This window comes from Leptonychotes weddellii, chromosome 4, assembly GCF_054177405.1.
Source record: "Leptonychotes weddellii isolate Sample4059 chromosome 4, ASM5417740v2, whole genome shotgun sequence".
In the NCBI taxonomy this organism is placed as follows: domain Eukaryota; kingdom Metazoa; phylum Chordata; class Mammalia; order Carnivora; family Phocidae; genus Leptonychotes; species Leptonychotes weddellii.
In genome coordinates, this window is record NC_138372.1 from 9,022,169 (window position 1) to 9,038,339 (window position 16,171).

Consider the following 16,171-nt stretch of genomic DNA (forward strand, 5'->3'; position numbering starts at 1 on the left):
CTAGCACAGGGCCAGGTGTATAATAGGTGCTTGACTGATGAATACCGATAATCACTAGAGTGCCTGGTTTTGTTTAGTGTGGAGACAGGAAGGCTGGCACCCCTTAGTAAGTCTCAAGGACATCTCCCCACCAAGGCACATGACAGCACATACGTGCAGAGTGGAGAACCTGACTCCCAAAGATTATACTAAATCAAATTCAGGACACATTGCTTCATATGGCTGATTTTATTTTACTTTATTTTATTTTTTATTTTTTAAAGATTTTATTTATTTATTAGAAAGCACACGCATGAGTCAGGGGCAGAGGCAGAGGGAAAGAGAGAAGCAGACTCCCCGTCGAGCAGGGAGCACGACACAGGGATCAATCCCAGGACCCTGGGATCATGCTAAAGGCAGACGCTTAACCGACGGAGCCACCCAGGAGCCCCTGAATGGCTGATTTTAGAAAATTTCTGTTCAGAAAGGCTGAATTAATTTTTCTTTCTTTGTGGTGCTCTAAAGGGTCCTCCCGGAGGCTTAGCATAGATCAAAGCCACCCCCTTGCAGAGTCTTGTGCCTTCAGAGAGCACATCCGCTCGGCCCTCCACCATGTCCTATGTACCTGGCACAGAGCAGGCCGTCAGTAAGTAGTGATCACATCAATGGGGGAAATCAGTTTGGGGTAAATGACAGCCTGCGTCGTCCTCTTGGGATTTATCCCGCCTGTCAGCACATTAAAGGCTCAGTAATCCTGCAGAGACACGCCTGTTGGGCTTCACGAGCCCATGCTCTGGAGGTGAGTGGCTCAGGCTTCCATCCCAGCTCTGCCTCTTGCCAGTGTTGTGTTCTTGGGCAAGCTGCCGAACCTCTCTGTGCCTTTAGTTCCTCGTGTATAAAATGTACAATACCCATCTCACAAAGGTCTTGTGAAGATTAAATTTGTGATTCCAAGTCAAACATTGGGCACAGCACTTGGCACATAGTAAAAGCATGGAGATGTTGGCGGCCAGGACGCAGATGGTAACGCAGACACACGTGGCATCTGGGGGAACCAGTTCTGCGGAACCTTGATTTGGGAAATGGCAGTTACATGGGAGACGCATTAGGAAAGTTTTCATTCCACCTCTGCTCCTACCTTGGCTTTGAGTCCCTGGGCCTGGGGGTCTGTCCTCCGCAGGGAGGTAGCCTGTTTGAATGGCCTCCCCACCGAGAATGAGTGGGTCACAAACCAGGTGAAATGCAGGGTTCTGGGGAGGCCCAAGCAGCCCAGAGTGGAGTCGGCCAGCCGGGGTCCAAGGCATCGAGCACCTACAGACCTCCTCTGCGTCCCCGTCAGTACAACAGGATGAATTGTCCCAGCCCTCTATGCTACAGCCTGAGTCAGCCAGGGTACAGGCTTGGGGGATGGCGGGACGGTGCGGGGAGGCGGGGCAGGTGCGCCAGCAGACTCTGCCACCCAGGCCCCGGCCCCCTCTGCGGATGAGGCCTCCAGCCCCACAGTCCACGGCACCCTTGCCCTTTGGGCTGTGTCACTGTTGCGGACCGACGCCCTGTTCAGGCCCACAGCAAGCATGTCCTCGTGGCACACCCAGGCCCCCCGAGACAGCTGGTAGAGACACCTCGGTAGCAGAAGAGCCCCCTGAGCTCCCACAGGCTTCTCCCCTAAGGCAGCCAGCCGCCTCTTCTCCTTAGTGTCCTGGAATGGGCACCAGCATCAAGACTTAAGAAACCCCATTCGCAGGGCAGACGCACCCAGGGCTTACGAGACTCTCAGTCCCAACAGCTCCAGACCACGCAAAGGCTGGTCCCTGGAGTTGACTGCATCTTTTTTTTCCTTTGGCTCGTGTCAACTTTAAAAGGCAGAATGGGGGCGCCTGGGTGGCTCGGTTGGTTAAGCGACTGCCTTGGGCTCAGGTCATGATCCTGGAGTCCCGGGATCGAGTCCCGCATCGGGCTCCCTGCTCAGCGAGGGGTCTGCTTCTCCCTCTGACCCTCCCCCCTCTCATGCTCTCTCTATCTCATTCTCTCTCTCAAATAAATAAATAAAATCTTAAAAAAAATAAAATAAAATAAAAGGCAGAATGGTCATAATAATGAAGACTTAGCGTCTTTACAGAATTTTACCTTTTAAAGGAACTTTTCCACGCGGACCTCAGGGGAGGCGCATCCGTCCCTTTCTGTCCCAAGATGGGAACCTGCTTTGTGTGCGTTCATCTGTCTTGACACGCGTGTATTTGCTCGTGTTTTGGCCTCCCTCCTGGTCGTAGATGTTTCCTTGGGTGTTAGAAAGCAGCCCGTTTCTGCTCAGTGAGAGGGGAGGGGGACAGTGTTGGGGGCGCCCTGGAGCTCGGTTGAGGGGGCCAGAGCAAAGTGTGGTGCGAGGTGTCTGTGTCCGAGGAGCCGCTCGTCTGTCTGTCCTGCCGGGTCCTGCCGGGGCTGCTCGGGCCTGAGCTGGGCTCGTCTGGGTGCTGGCTGTTCTCTGCCCGTGTGGAGCCTCTGGACGTGAGCCTCTGCCCTGAGGGGAGCGGGGAGGGTCTGTCAGGGAGGCCTGAGGCCTGTGGACTTGTGTTCAAAGAATTATAAAAGTGGGGACCTGGTCCCACGGTTTGGGTGGGGCCTCGGGAGTGAGAGGAACCTTCCGGGAAGTTACTTCCTGGGGTGATTTGGTTTTCGAGCAGTGTAGACAGGCGTGTTTGGGGGTCTGGGCTCCACGTTCGCCATTTACTTGTTCAGGGAACATTCTTCAAGCACCTCTTGTGCCAGACAGGTGGGTGGGTGGGAAATGAACAAGATTGTGCCCTCCGGGGCTTGAGTTCGGTGTCATGTGTGGGGCACCTGCCTCCCACGGCTCCTTGTCCCAAGTCTGTGGGGGCTTCACTCTGCCCTCCCTCCCCATTTTTGTCCCCTCACTCCTTCCCCAGAACAACTTGCATGTGACCTTGAGTGCGTGACCTCCTCGCTTGGCTCAGTTTCCTCACCGAGAATGAAGGGCTGCTTGGCATGGCTGCGGGGGTCCCCTGCCCCTCTCCGAGCCTGGCAGGGCGGCAGGGATCTCCCCACTGGTAGCTCCCTTTGGCTGAGGTCCCCACAGGCCAGGCCAGCCTTCCTGTTGCCTGGGTTGTGTTACGAGCTGTCACATGCTGGGTATTTGGAGTGCAAGCCAAACAGCTTTGGGGAACTGATGGCCTCCGAAGACCTCAGATCCTGGCATGAAGGCCCCATGAGGCAGGGACGCGATTGGTCTTTCGGATGCATGGCAGCCAAATCCGGAGCTGGCCCGGGCACGTGGCTGCCTTTAGAGTTGGGGAGAGGGAAGGAGAATCCGTGTGCGGAGAGGCGGACTTCAGGTCTGGATCAGATCTGTGTGGATCCTGGCTCCCTCCCTCGCTGCCCTTTCCCCATCTCTCCGCAGCTCTCTGTGTCACCGCAGTTACCTGACTTGTCTGTGCTACTGCCCTCTCAGCCACAGAAAGGGCACAATAACCCTTCTCAGGTGGTTAGAGGGAAGAGCAAATGAAAATACTATCTAAGCACAAAGCTGCCGGGGCCGGTGATGCCCACCGGCACGTGTTAGCTGCGGGTCTCCCCCGGCCCCAGCGTCTCCACTTGAAGGAAGCTCAGTGACTGTGCAGGCCAGTGGGTTCAGACCTTTGTTGCTGTCCCCTAAGGGCCACTTGCATTATCCTTGTCCAGGCTTCAGAGCCAGGCCCCTCTTAGGCACGGCCACCTAGCACGTGGCCTGCATTGACGCCCTGCTGAAGGTGTCCTCAGCCCCTCGCTCCCCTGACTTCAGTATACAGAACCCCTGTGTGCTCCAGGGAGCTTGTTAAAATGCGGGTTCCTGACTCAGGAGGTCCAGGGGCGGGGTGGGGGGGCGCTGAGCGGCGGCATTTCTAACAAGCCCCCAGGGACTGCGGACCATACTCTGAGGAAACAGATCTAGGCTAGTGGCCCTCAGAGTTGGCTTTTAAAGTTTTCAATGCCTGGCATGCAAACCGGCTAAATTAAAATCTGTAGGGCTGAGGCGCGGGCTGCAGGATTTTTTAATCTCTCCAGGTGACTCCAGTGAGCATTGGAGTTTGAGACCCCCCCCGCCCCCCACCACCCCACCTCTCAATGCCAGGGTTCCTCTGAGCTGACATGGTTCCAGCTCAAAGCCAGCTCCTGGCCTCGTGGGTGGCTGTCCTGTGGGCAAACGGTTAACCCCATCTGGCTTCTTGGAATATTGAAAAGCACTCTTTGGTCCCCATCACTACAAGAACTGCCTCAGGGAGGGGCAGCCAGGCTTAGGGGTCAGATGGTCCTGGATTCAGAGTTTGGCTGCACCCCCTATTGACCAAGAGAACATGGATGGAACTTTGGGCTTCCTCACCTCTCTGTCTTCCTCTGTAAGACACAGATCATCCTTGTCTCTGCCTCAAGTGCTGCTGGGAATATTTGAGGAGCTCCCATAAAGCATCTGAAGTAGCTCTGGGCTCATAGCAGGTGCTCAAAATGATACCATTGCATAGTTTTCCTTGCTTGACATCCTCATTTTATAGGTGGGATGGTTCTGGTTCAGCGAGGTGGAGGCATCCTCCAGAGGCCACACAGCAAGTCAGCAGCAGATCTAGGGCTGAAATTCAGGTTCCTGCATCCCAGTGTTGGGCCATTTGCCCTGCCTCTGAAGCCCAGTGTGGGGGCCTCATCTGAGGCGGTGGGGGGCCCTCCTGGGAATGGAAGGGGCTGCTTGGGGAAGGTGGAGCCTTTAAAGATGCCACCAATCCTGAGGCGGCCGGTGGCTGGCGCCAGGAAGCAGGCGGTGACTCCCACGGCCCCGACCTGTGGGGCTGCACCTAGCCTCCAGGGAATTTCAGCAGCATCTCGGGTTGTCCCACCTTGGCACTGGCTCCCACACACTTTGCCTCTCCCTTCACCTCTGGCAAGAGTGCAGAACATCAGACACGGACTTCAAATGAATTGCACTCTGAGAATTTATGGAGAGTTGTGTAAGACTCCTGTGTGGCTGAACCAGCTCTGGGGATTACGTTCCAGGACGTCCCTCCTGACTCCTGCAGAAGGAGGGACAAGGCAGGCAGGGGACTCTACTCAGCATGTCCTGGCAGCCTGGTGGGGGGCATGGAGACTCCTGCAGGGACCAGAGAGCCCCTGGCCTCCTCCCCTCCCAAGCCCTTTCCCCTCTCGGCCTCCCTTGACCCAACTCTCCTTGAGGGAGCTCTCTGGGTCCTCCTCTCTCGGACTCACTTGGGGTTTGTCTCCGCCATGCCCTGGAGGCTCCTGTCACCGTGGTTACCAGCAGCTCTGGGCCCATGCTGAACACGGCTGTGGTTCTCCTTCCTGGCCTCCTTGACTTTTGGCAGTGGCGGACTCTCCCTGGCCGGGCTTGCCACTGCTCTCTCCGGGCTCCCTCCCATCACCACCTGCCTCTCCCCATCCCGTCCTGGGTCCCTCCCCTTGCTGAGCCAGCCGGGCCACCCAGATGCTGACCAACCCCAGATTCATCCGTTCCATTTCAGCCACCCACTTGACCTCTCTCTTGGGTCGAATAAACACTTCAAATCTAATCCTTTTCAAACCCTGAAGCCTCTCCTGCTATCTTCCCGTCTTGGCTAAAGGCAAACCATCCTGCTCTGGAGTCCGTCGAGGCTGAGGGCTGCCAGGAAGAGGGCCATGCGTGGACATGCTGAAGGGAGCCCAGCATAGCTGGGCCAGCGAGGGGGTGGGGAGGTGGGGGGCCGGCCTCTGTGTGTTGAGAAACATGGTCACTGTCCTGGGAGCCCGGGATTGACGGTTGCAGACAGGGTGTGTCATGATCCAGTGTGCTTTTGGGGAAGGGGCAGGTTGGTCTTCCGTAGAACAGGTGGGAGAAGGGGCCGATTAAGGGGGGGAGCTCATGGGAGACCCGACTGGGCCCGTGGAGGGAGGGCACCGGCCGCCCTCTTGCTCTGACCTGCTGGTGTCATCACCACCGGGAGCATCCCACATGTGCTGAATTCTTGGAAGGCAAAGTGCCCTCACATCCCGGTCCCCGGGCTCTTCCCAGCCCAGCTCTGCCTCGGCAGGCCGGCAGAGAGGGCCTCTGTTTACAGTTGAGGAGGCCAAGGTTCAGAGCCTAGGAGGCAGGGAGGGCCTTACCCTGGGCCACATAGCCAGCGAGGACGAGGATCGGGACTGACAGTCATGCCACCACCGCTGCCTCGGGATGTGTCACAGCCCCTGGCATCGCCTCACTTGGCCGGCCCCTTGCGTCCCCACCGACTGCCCCCGTGCCAACACCTGCAGGTGGATACTCGAGTACTGGCATGTCCTGTGCTGAGAGCTTCCTCTAAATTTAATCAGCACAACCACCCAGTGAAATTACTGCTCCTGTATCGCAGATGGTGAAACCAGAGCCCAGAGAGGCCCCTGACTTGCCAAGCTCACACAGCTAGGAACTTAGAATCAGGTCGTTGTGCATGAACCACTACTGTACTGAGAACTGGAGAAATACCTGGTTCCGCAGATGCTGTTTCTCAGCGCCTGACATCTCCGCCCCAGGGAACCACTGGGCTCTCAAGAGTTCTCTGACCACAGGAGGGGTTTCGTGGTCAGGAAGGAGACTGTCCTGCTGGACATCACTGCCCTAGTCCTAACAGGAGACACCTAGGTGGTGACCGGGTGTCTCCCCAGAAATGGTGGCGCACGGAGCTGAAAGGCCTGGGCTCTGCTCCCCCAGGAAAGTCTCCGAATCTGTCTGAGCCTCAGTGTCCTCATCTGTGAAATGGGTATAAAAAGTGCTTGTTCTCCCCACCTCCTGAGCTGCTGGGAGGGTCCAGAGATAAGCTTAGAAAGTACTTGGGGATTACAAGGGCTGTGTGCATGCCAGCTGGGGTTGCCCCGACTGGGCCAAGCCGTGTGCTGTGGGGTGGTGAGAGGAGCCTGCCTTTGGGGGCTTTGCCGCCGATCATAAGCTCTCGGACCCCGCCGATACCCAGGGCTGGGGAGAAAGCTCGCCCCCTAGTGGAAGTGGCTGTGGTTGCCGCGCGCAAGGGAGCAGAGAAATGCTGGACAGCTAGAGAGGGCCGGGAGGCCAGGGGGGTTACCTTTGTTCGACTGATCTGGTTTTTGAGTGTTTAGAAGATGTGTAATGCTGGTAACAGAGAGGGAGACGTAGAAATTGATGATGCAGGGCCTGCCTGCCTGTCTTCAAAGCTGCGGCTCATCCTGCTGCATGCACTCCATTAGAGACGTTTCTGCAGACGGGACGGTGTAGGGGGACCTGCAGTGTGCTGAGACTGCCCTTTCTTCCCCAGCAGGACAGGGGCATGCAAGTCCCAAGTTTCCAGGCAGCCTCACAACGGGCTGTCCCTCCCACGGTCGGGTCGGCTGGCTGAGGGGCTGTGCTCACATTGGGGTCCCAGCCAGCCCCCAGGCCACCTCCTGGGCTTTGTGATTCTGAAACTTTGATGGTCCATCTGGGGCACAGGCTTGCCGCTGAGCATGGGGTTGTCTTTAGTTTTCTGCCTTGAATCTTGCTCAGCTAGTAGAAGCCGCTGACCACAGACCTTGATCGCACAGCATTGGGAGGAATTCACACAAGGGCAGCCCCGCACCTTGGCCAAGAGCCAGGCCCTCACTTGTCTGTTTATATGTTTGTTTGTTTATATGTTCACTTACTTCATTTATTGAAATAGGTATTTTTCGATCGCTCCCTTTGCCAACTTTGACACTATTCCCGTTCTGGATCATTCTCTGTCATGGGGGCTGTCCTGGGCATTGTGGAATGTTTGGCGGCATTCCATCCCATCCACTAGATGCCCCATCCACTAGATGGGCCGCTCCACTAGATGCCATAGCAACATCCTCCCCTCCGTTGGGACCACCAAAAATGTCTCCAGACACTGCCAAGTGCTTGCCCTTGTTGAGAACCACTGATCTAGGCCCTGATGTGTCAGCTTCGAGACTGGCCCCATTCCCGTCTCTTGCTCCCTCAGACGCAGTGGACTCTGAGCCAACACCTGATACAGGTGAGGTTCCCGCAAGTGTTCACCCTTCCCGCTTTCCCGCCCACCTCACCTTCCTCCTCTCCTGACCGGAGGGCCTGCTCACTTCCGTTCTTCTGTCTGGGGGACAAATTTGGGACCTGGGACAAGTTACTTAGCCTCCGGTGGTCTGTTTCCCATCTGTAAGTTAGGGCTCATATAATATCCGCCTTGGTAGGTGTACGTAGAGTAGGATAGTTGGTATATGTAAATACTTAGCACATTTCCAGCATATGTGTTGTTCTCATTGAGCAGCTATTTATTTTTGTTGTGCTAAGATGGGGATGCATCAGTGAGTAGGACAAAAGCCCTGACCTTGGGATTTCACAGCCCGTGAGGGAGGCAGATACATAATCCTCCAGTTGTGATTCAGTGTAACAGGTGCTGTGGCAGGGAAGTACGAGGGGGCAGTGGGAGCCTGCAGGAGGGCTGCCCCATTCAGGAGTTAAAGAAGGAGGGCTTCCTGGAGGAGGTGGTATCCCAGCCAGGACCTGAAAGATGAGTCCGGGTTAGCTGGGTGAAGGAATGGTCTAGGCCACCTATCTTTTAAACAATTCTTAAATGCTTTCCTGGGAAAAAAAAAAAATCTCATTTAATGGGCTCTGGTAGCAGAGAGGGCCAAATTGTGTCACAGGATCCGGGCTCACACCCCCTCAGAGATTCCTGAAATGAAAGTGCTTGGTGCAGTGAGGCTGGGATAGCGGGCCGAGGGCAGAGCTCGTGGCTTGGAGGAGACCCACTGCAGGTGATGGATGTAACGTGGTACCAGAAACTTCCCCAGATGTTTCCGGGGGCGGGGGCAGTGCCTGGGGACGCAGGTGGGAGCACAGAACAGCTGCCGTCTGCACGGCAGGGCTCCATTCCCAGCTCGCCTGTCCCTCTACGGGGGTCATCAGGACAGCCCTGCTCAGTGCAGTGTCGCAGAACCCAGCTGGGGGATGCTTCCGCTCACCCTGTCCCTTGTAAGGGGAGGGAAGGTGGTGGGCAGAGCTCGGTGGAACTCACGTGGGTCGTTAAAGTCCACATCCCGTGGGCCTCAAGGTGCCGTCCGGGGCTCCGGGGGTGGGGTCCTGCTGATGGTGTGTGTTGTTCCTCTCCCAACAGCTACAGTCTCCGCCTGGCATCCCGGTGCCCTCCTCCAGCCGCCCCGTACATCACCAGGCAGTGTAGGAATGTGAGGGCCACAGCGGCAGCCCAGTTCCAGGGACCCCTCTTCAAAGAGTAGATCCTTCGCCTGCTCCCTGACAGGTACGAGGAGGGTGGAGCGGCTTCTGGCCCTGTTCAGGTGGCTCTGGGGGTCGAGGAGCGCCGGGCTTGGGGCTTGGGGTGGGCTGGGAAGCAGGGAAGAGGGTGGGCATGATCTGCCTGGGTGCCGGTGGGGGAGCCACGGGGCCTTCCTGCAGGCACGTGTGGACCCCAGCTCTGCCACTTCCTGGCTATGGGACCTCCACAAGTTACTCAGTCTCTCTGAGCCTCAGTTTCCACATCGGTAACATGGGGATGACAGTGGTACCTACTTCACAGGTTGTGAGAATTACGAGTGTCACGCATGCAAAGCAGGTAGAAAGTGCCTGATGCACAGAAAGCGCTAGCTTTTAGCTGTTACTAGCTGTGTTAGCACCAGCAATTAGCTGTGACTGTTGAATAAGAATAGCAGGAACAAACAGTAGCCAGCACTTAATCGAGACCTTCAGAGGCTTTAAGCCCAGAAAACATTGTGTAGTCTTTATTCCCACAATGTGTTTGAAAGTGAAAGTGATAGTATTCTGCAAAATATAAAACTTAAATTTAGTTGAACTGGAAGTCTCTTCCTAGATTTTCTGATGGTAAAACCTGAATTCATTCATAGAAGCCGGACTTTCCCTCTTCAGGGGGGCTGGGCTTGGCCAGTGAGCTCAAGCAGGCCTGGGCTTCTTTGTTGGTGACGTGGCATGTCTTCTGTCACTGTGTCCCTGAGACGACGATGGGAGGACCCCACGTGCCAGTTAAAGATCCAGACCCCAAGGTGCAACTCACTAAACAAGCATCCTGGTGTGCAGGGCCTGGGAATCTGTATTAGGTGGCCCCGTGATTCTGGGACACCCCCAAGTGTGGGGATGCCTGCTTAATGGAGCCAGGGCTGTTCAGGATGAGAATGCAGTTGTTTCGGGCAAGAATGGGCTGACCTCTGAAACTTTGGGGTCTTCCATCTTGTATGTTCCTCCCTCCGCCTGCCCTGCCACCTGGAGGGCTCACTCACTTCTCCCTTCCTGAAGCTGCTGGAGGCTCTGGGCTCTGGGCTTTATTTCTCTGGGGACCAGGGAGGGGCATGGAAACAGAATCCACTTTCCCCAGGGACTCTGTTGTCTTGAGCAGAACTCAGCCTGAGTCTCCAGAACAGGCTCCTGAGAGGGCAGGTGCCCCTGAAGTGGGAATGCTGGGGAGCAGAGTTGAAATGTTTGCTAAGCGCAGAACTGGAAGGCCCAGGAGAGGAGATGCCGGGCTGGCATCTTCCGGACAATGGGAGGCAGCACCAGGACAATTCTGGATCCGGGCATGGCCCAGGCCCCTCCCTGTGGTGGCCGCTGCCGTGTGGATGTCTGTGTTGATGGGCGCCAGGGTGTGGCTCCCAGCCCAGAGCAGGTGTCCTTTGCAGCCTGAGGGAGAGCCAGGCACACCTGGACTGATTGGGCCACAGTCTGGGCTGTGTCCGTTGGCCACCGTAGTCTCTCGTGGCGATGTGGTGTTTGCCAAGTATTGCTAATTCAGGCTCTGCCCCGGCGGCCAGGGCATGACCCTAGAAGGATACGTTCTCTTCCCTTACTTCCAAACATGTGCAGCTTCCCAAGCAAGGTGCTCAGATGAGTAGAGGCCCAGTGTAATTTGTGTCTGTGACTGATTTTATATATATATGATTTAAAAAAACAACACCTTACTTATACTGTTTGTCTTAGCTCGGGCTGCATAACAGAATACCACGGACTCTAGGGCTTAGACATTTATTTCTCATGGTTCTGGAGGCTGGGCATCTGAGCATCTGAGGCCAGGGTGCCAGCATGGCTGGGTTCTGGTGAGGACCCTCTTCCTGCCTTACAGGGGCCACCTTCTTGCTGTGTCCTCAGTAGTGAAGAGAGGAGGCTCTGGTGTCTTTTGTGAGGTCACTAAACCTGTCATGGGGGCCCCACCCTCATCTAAACCTAATCACCTTCCAAAGGCCCCACCTATCACACTGGGGATGAGGGCTTCCATATATGAATGGGGGGGGCAGGTCAGTCCATAGCAGTGTTGCACATGTTTCCAGAATGGTTTTTTAAGTGCTGTGACAAAGGGTTTTAGCATGGGAAGGATGTGTGCATCAAAATCCCCATTTTACAGGGAGGGAAACTGAGACACAGGGGCAAGTGGCAGAACTGGAGGCAGAACTTGAGGCGTCTGACTCCCAGAATGGATGGTGGACTCTAAGGGGTCTGTGCTGCCCCCCCGAAATCATATGCAAAACCGTCTGTGCATATGGGGTCTGTTCTGAGGGAAGAGTGCTGGCCTTGGAGCACCCAAGGCCCCAGGACTGCACCTTCCCTGCTGTGCTTGCCGGCTTAGAGGCTCTGGCTGGTTTACCCACAGTCTGAACCCAGCGAGGAACTAGCCTCCTCTCCGCCGCTGACTCCTGGTGTCCCTCCCTTCTCTGGCTTTATGGATGTCATGGACAAAGCCCAGGGCTTTCTGTTCACCTTTCGGCATGAAACACGCCACCCCGTCTAGTCCTGTGAGAAACTGCCCCCGCACGTCCTCGGTGCCTCTGTCTCTCTCCATTGCAGGAAGCCAGCACGCTTGGGCCCCGGGGTCTTTGAGGGGGCTGTCCAGGGAAGGGACTGGCATCTCTCACTCATCTGGCCACCTTCGTGGTCTTCCCCTCGGCTGCCGCTGCCCTTGGGGCAGGCTTCCCAACACTGGCCCTCTCCTGGGGTCCCAGGAGCAGGGTGAGTGGGGTGATAAGAGAACCCCCCTCTGACAGCCTCCGCTTGGCTCCAGCCCCAGTGGTCCAGCCCACAGCCCCTGCCGCTGGGGTCCCCACCCTGGAGGGCTGCCTCCGGCCTAGGGATTGGCAAGCTGCCTTCCTTTTGTGGATCCCACTCGATGACCCTCAGGTGACACAGCCCAGCCACACCAGGCTGAGGGTACGCAGGCCACTCCACGGCTGGCTCCTGTGTCCCCCGGCTCGCTCAGGGCACATGCAGGCCTCCACTGGGAAGGGAGGCCCCCTCTCTTGAAGGCACCCTCGTATACTGCCCCATCAAGAGATTTCGGCGGGGGGGTTGGAATGGACCTAGTGTAGCGGTTAAGTGCGCGTTTTCTGGAGGTGTCCCGGCTCCAGTAATCCTGGTAGGTACTTCATGTCTCTGTGTTTCAATTTGCCCGTCTGTGAAATGGGTTACTAGTAATGCCTGTCTTGTGGGTTATACCGTAAGCCTGGAACAGATTAGTATATGAAAAGCCCTTAGGAAAGGGCCGGGTATGTCGTAAGCCTGCTGTAAATCATCACATAGTGGTGTAGTAATAATAATAGTAGTCAGTGGTAGGAGTGGCAGTTCTAGTAATGATGACCAGGTCCTCGCAGTGAGAGAACAGAGCGCCTGAACGTGGCCCAGCACGATGCCATGCTCAACTTCAACGCCGTGCAGCAAGTCTTATCAGGTCCTGACTCCGGTGCCTGGCTCTGTGTCAAGTACTGTGGGTGGGGTTCCTGTGGAGGAGGCATGCAGGCGAAGCCATGCCCCCATAACAGAAGGCACTCACAGGCCCCGAAGTGGGCTTGACCTGGGTTCAAGTCCCATGACTGCCACTTGTCATCAGCCTGACCTTGTAAAAGTCACTTGTCCTCTTCGAGCCTCTCTTTTTTCTGTGCAAATGGGGATCTGGGGATCTGTGTCACCTGCCATGAGGGTCGCCGGAAGCATTAGAATGAAATCAGGTGGTAGCGTAGTTAAAATGGCAAAGTCTTTGGCAGGATTGATTGAAGCTGACATACGCGTCCCCTGGACCCAGCAGTTACACTGCTAGGGAGACACTCGGCGGGAATGCGTGCACGTGCACACCAGAACCCACACGCGGGAGAGTTCGCGTGTTGTATGTGCACACCCTACCACCCAGCACTTCTGCTCGGCATAACCACACACGCATGTGCACCACACGTGTCCTCCAGACATAGACAAGCGTGTCCTGGCAGCATGACTCATGGTGGCCCCAAATTGGAAACTGCCCACTTGTCCTTGGCAGTGGACCAGCCAGATGAAGGTGGCATGATCCTCCAGTAGACTCCCATAGCAAGGAGGTGGACGCAACTGCACGCACAGGCTTAGGAGGGATGAATCACAAAGGTGTCGTGCGGAAGGAGCCAGACACAATTTACTTAAGTCAAAAATGGACAAAATCAATCTATGGTGATAGAGATCAGAGTGTTTATTCTGGGGGGTAAGGGTTAGTGGCGATCCTAGAAGGGAGCTTGGGCTAGGGGTGAAGGGGTCATGCAGGTGTGTTCACTGTGAACATTGATCAAGCTGTGCTTTTCTTTGTATGTATGGTGTACTTCAATCTTTCATTTTTATATATATTTTTTAAGATTTTATTTGTCAGAGGGAGAGCACAAGCAGGGGAGCAGCAGGCAGAGGGAGAGGGAGAAGCAGGCTCCCTGCCAAGCAGGGAGCCCAATGCGGGGCTCGATCCCAGGACCCCGGGATTCGATCCCACGACCCCGTGAGCCGAATGAAGGCTGAAGCTTAACGACTGAGCCACCCAGGCATCCCCAGTCAATCCTTTAACTGGAAAAATTAAGTGAGGTAATGCTTCAGCAGCCCAGGGTAGGCACTGAGTATGCGGCCACTCTTACCATTTTTCTTTTCTTTTTCTCCTCAGCACCTGAAGTGACCTGGAATCAGTGAAGCCAAAGGGACTGGCCTTCTGCCCTGCAGGGAGTACCGACCTATTCCACTTTTATGAGCCTGCGAGAGAAAGAGAGTGTGTGTGCGTGTGTGCGTGTGTGCGTGTGTGTGTGGTCTTCAGACGAGGGTCCCAAACCCCAGGGAGGCAGGAAGGCAGCTGATTCCACACCATGGATGACACTTGGGTGCAGCCCCCGGGACCGAGCTCTGCAGCTCAGCCTTCCTGCTGGGGTGGGGCCTCTCCTACTATGCAATTTTTCAAGAGCTCCTTGATCCTGCTTTTTGCTTCTCAAGTTGTCTTTTGCCATGGCGGGGACTGTGGTCTGGCTCAGGGGTCGGCTCCAGTCCTGTCCGAGCAAGGCCGTCAGGAGGAGGCCAAGTTTCCCTTGTACCCACCCCACCTGCCCTAGCCTTCCACCATGTCTGGGAATCAGCAGCGTGTGGACGCGTCGGAGCCTCGCCGATCGACCCCCTTGGCCTGCGCACTTCGAAAACCTCCCTTCTTTGCCTGAACTACTAGCTTGAGTCGTTTTCCAGATTTAACATTCTCGTCGGTCCATTTGGCGGGAGAAAGTCCCCATCCCCATCTGCAGATCTGTTTCCTCCCTTGGGAGAGGCGGGGGATGGGACGGCATGTGGGGGATGGGGAGGTCTCCCCGGTGCTGCTTTTGCCTCCCTTGGTGGGACCATCAACACCTTTAGCGGCTGACCTCCTCAGAGTAGCTGAAAAGGGAATCAACAATTGGGAAATGAAAAATAAATTGGAGGATTAAGAAGCACAGGGGGGAGAAGAAGAGATTTCCAGAGGCCACCAGTCGCCTACCAGGGAATGACGGAGCCGGCTCCCGCTTTGTGTGGGAGCAGTCCATGTCTCGGAGAAACGGGTGAGCTGAGCTAGGAGTTGGGACCCAGTTCAGTGAGGGTCTTGGGTTTTGTGCCTTTGGGGCAGACCCCAGACACGGATATCTGAGACCACTCTGGCGCTGTTTTCTCAGCTCTGTTTCCAGTCGTGATGTATCGAACCCACAGTGGAAGGAGAGCACTTGGAAGGACGTGAGTGGTCACACACAAAAAGGGACTTTTTTTTCAGGGCTACTATGGTTGATCTTGCAACTCTGTAAATATGTACGTAGACACTTTTAAAAGCACGTATTTATGTCCCTGACTGTAAATGCCCCCTTTTTAAAGTTTTATAACTTGTGTTATTTAATTAATCAGTCGACTGGCTGCAGTGTAGGGTCTGATGATGGTCCAGGAGGAAGGTCTCACGAGACCCTCACATGGGCAGAACAGTGCCGATCGCTGGCCTCCATTCACAGTTTTCCACTTGCCACCCAGCTCCAAACCACTGTTTGTTTTCAGTTTCCATAAGCTGACATCCTTTTGCCCACTCCTAAAATCAACCCTCACAAGCATGAAAAGCTGTGGCTGTTCCTTATCCTAACGATACAATTTTGTCCCATAAATGCCAACACTCATGAACTGTACCCCAGCCTCTCAGTTCTTGAGGGTTCCCCTTTTCAGCAGCAAGGAAGGCTCATGAATCCAAAGCTTCGAAAGTCGCCTTCAACTGATGGTGAATTCCAGAAAATGTTGTGGGGGGCTGGGGGACACTCATTTTTGCATGTGCAAACGTGCCGGTCAGCCTTCGAACCTCTCAGACTAGCGGAAAGGGCTGTGAGTGTCCCGATCACGAAGATGGGGGTGGTCTTCTAAAGACTGGTGTTTCCTGGTCAGTGGTAGTTTTCGGGCGTGGGTGTGGATCACGGAAGAGAATGGTTCTGTATCTGCCATGTGAAGAAAATTAACAATAAAAGTGTGAAGCGCGATTGTAAGGAACATGCCTGGGAGTGATCATTTTGGTTTCTGTGTTTTGTGTCCATTTTGCTGATTTCTGTGGGGAGGGGGTGGGTTGAGGTGGCCCCAAAGGCCCCAGTCTGGCAATGAGAGCAACGAGAAGTTTCGAGGAAGCTCACTGTGGAAATATCCTGCCTGGTAAGCAAGGTTACTCTGCCTTCAAATCACTCTCCCACCTGCCAGCCAGTAAGCTAAGCCATTTCCCTAAGGCTAGACAGGCCTCTGTGATTGTAAATACATTCTTCTCTTTAAATAGCTTTATTGAGATTGCATTCACATACCGTACAGTTAACTCATGTAAGTGTACAAATCAGTGTTTTGTGGGGTTTTTTGTATATTCAGAGTTGTGCAACCATCACTGCATTCAATTTTAGAACATCTTCAGTCACCCCCAAA

At 55.2% G+C, this 16,171-nt stretch overlaps 1 protein-coding gene across 8 annotated transcripts in view; it reads left to right on the forward strand.

The window, feature by feature from the left end:
* The window catches only part of PRDM2 (PR/SET domain 2), a 118,668-nt gene extending 102,915 nt beyond the window's left edge, over positions 1-15,753 (forward strand). For 6 of the 8 annotated variants that reach the window (XM_081817518.1, XM_081817524.1, XM_006730858.3 and 3 more), the window contains 2 exons: positions 9,108-9,251; positions 13,893-15,753. In XM_081817518.1, the coding sequence (XP_081673644.1) occupies positions 9,108-9,228 (121 nt within the window). In that variant the 3' untranslated portion in view covers positions 9,229-9,251; positions 13,893-15,753. The remainder of the gene's footprint in view (positions 1-9,107; positions 9,252-13,892) is intronic. The other 2 variants (XR_014144687.1, XM_081817521.1) reach the window with 2 other exon arrangements.
* The last annotated feature ends 418 nt before the right edge of the window (positions 15,754-16,171 follow it).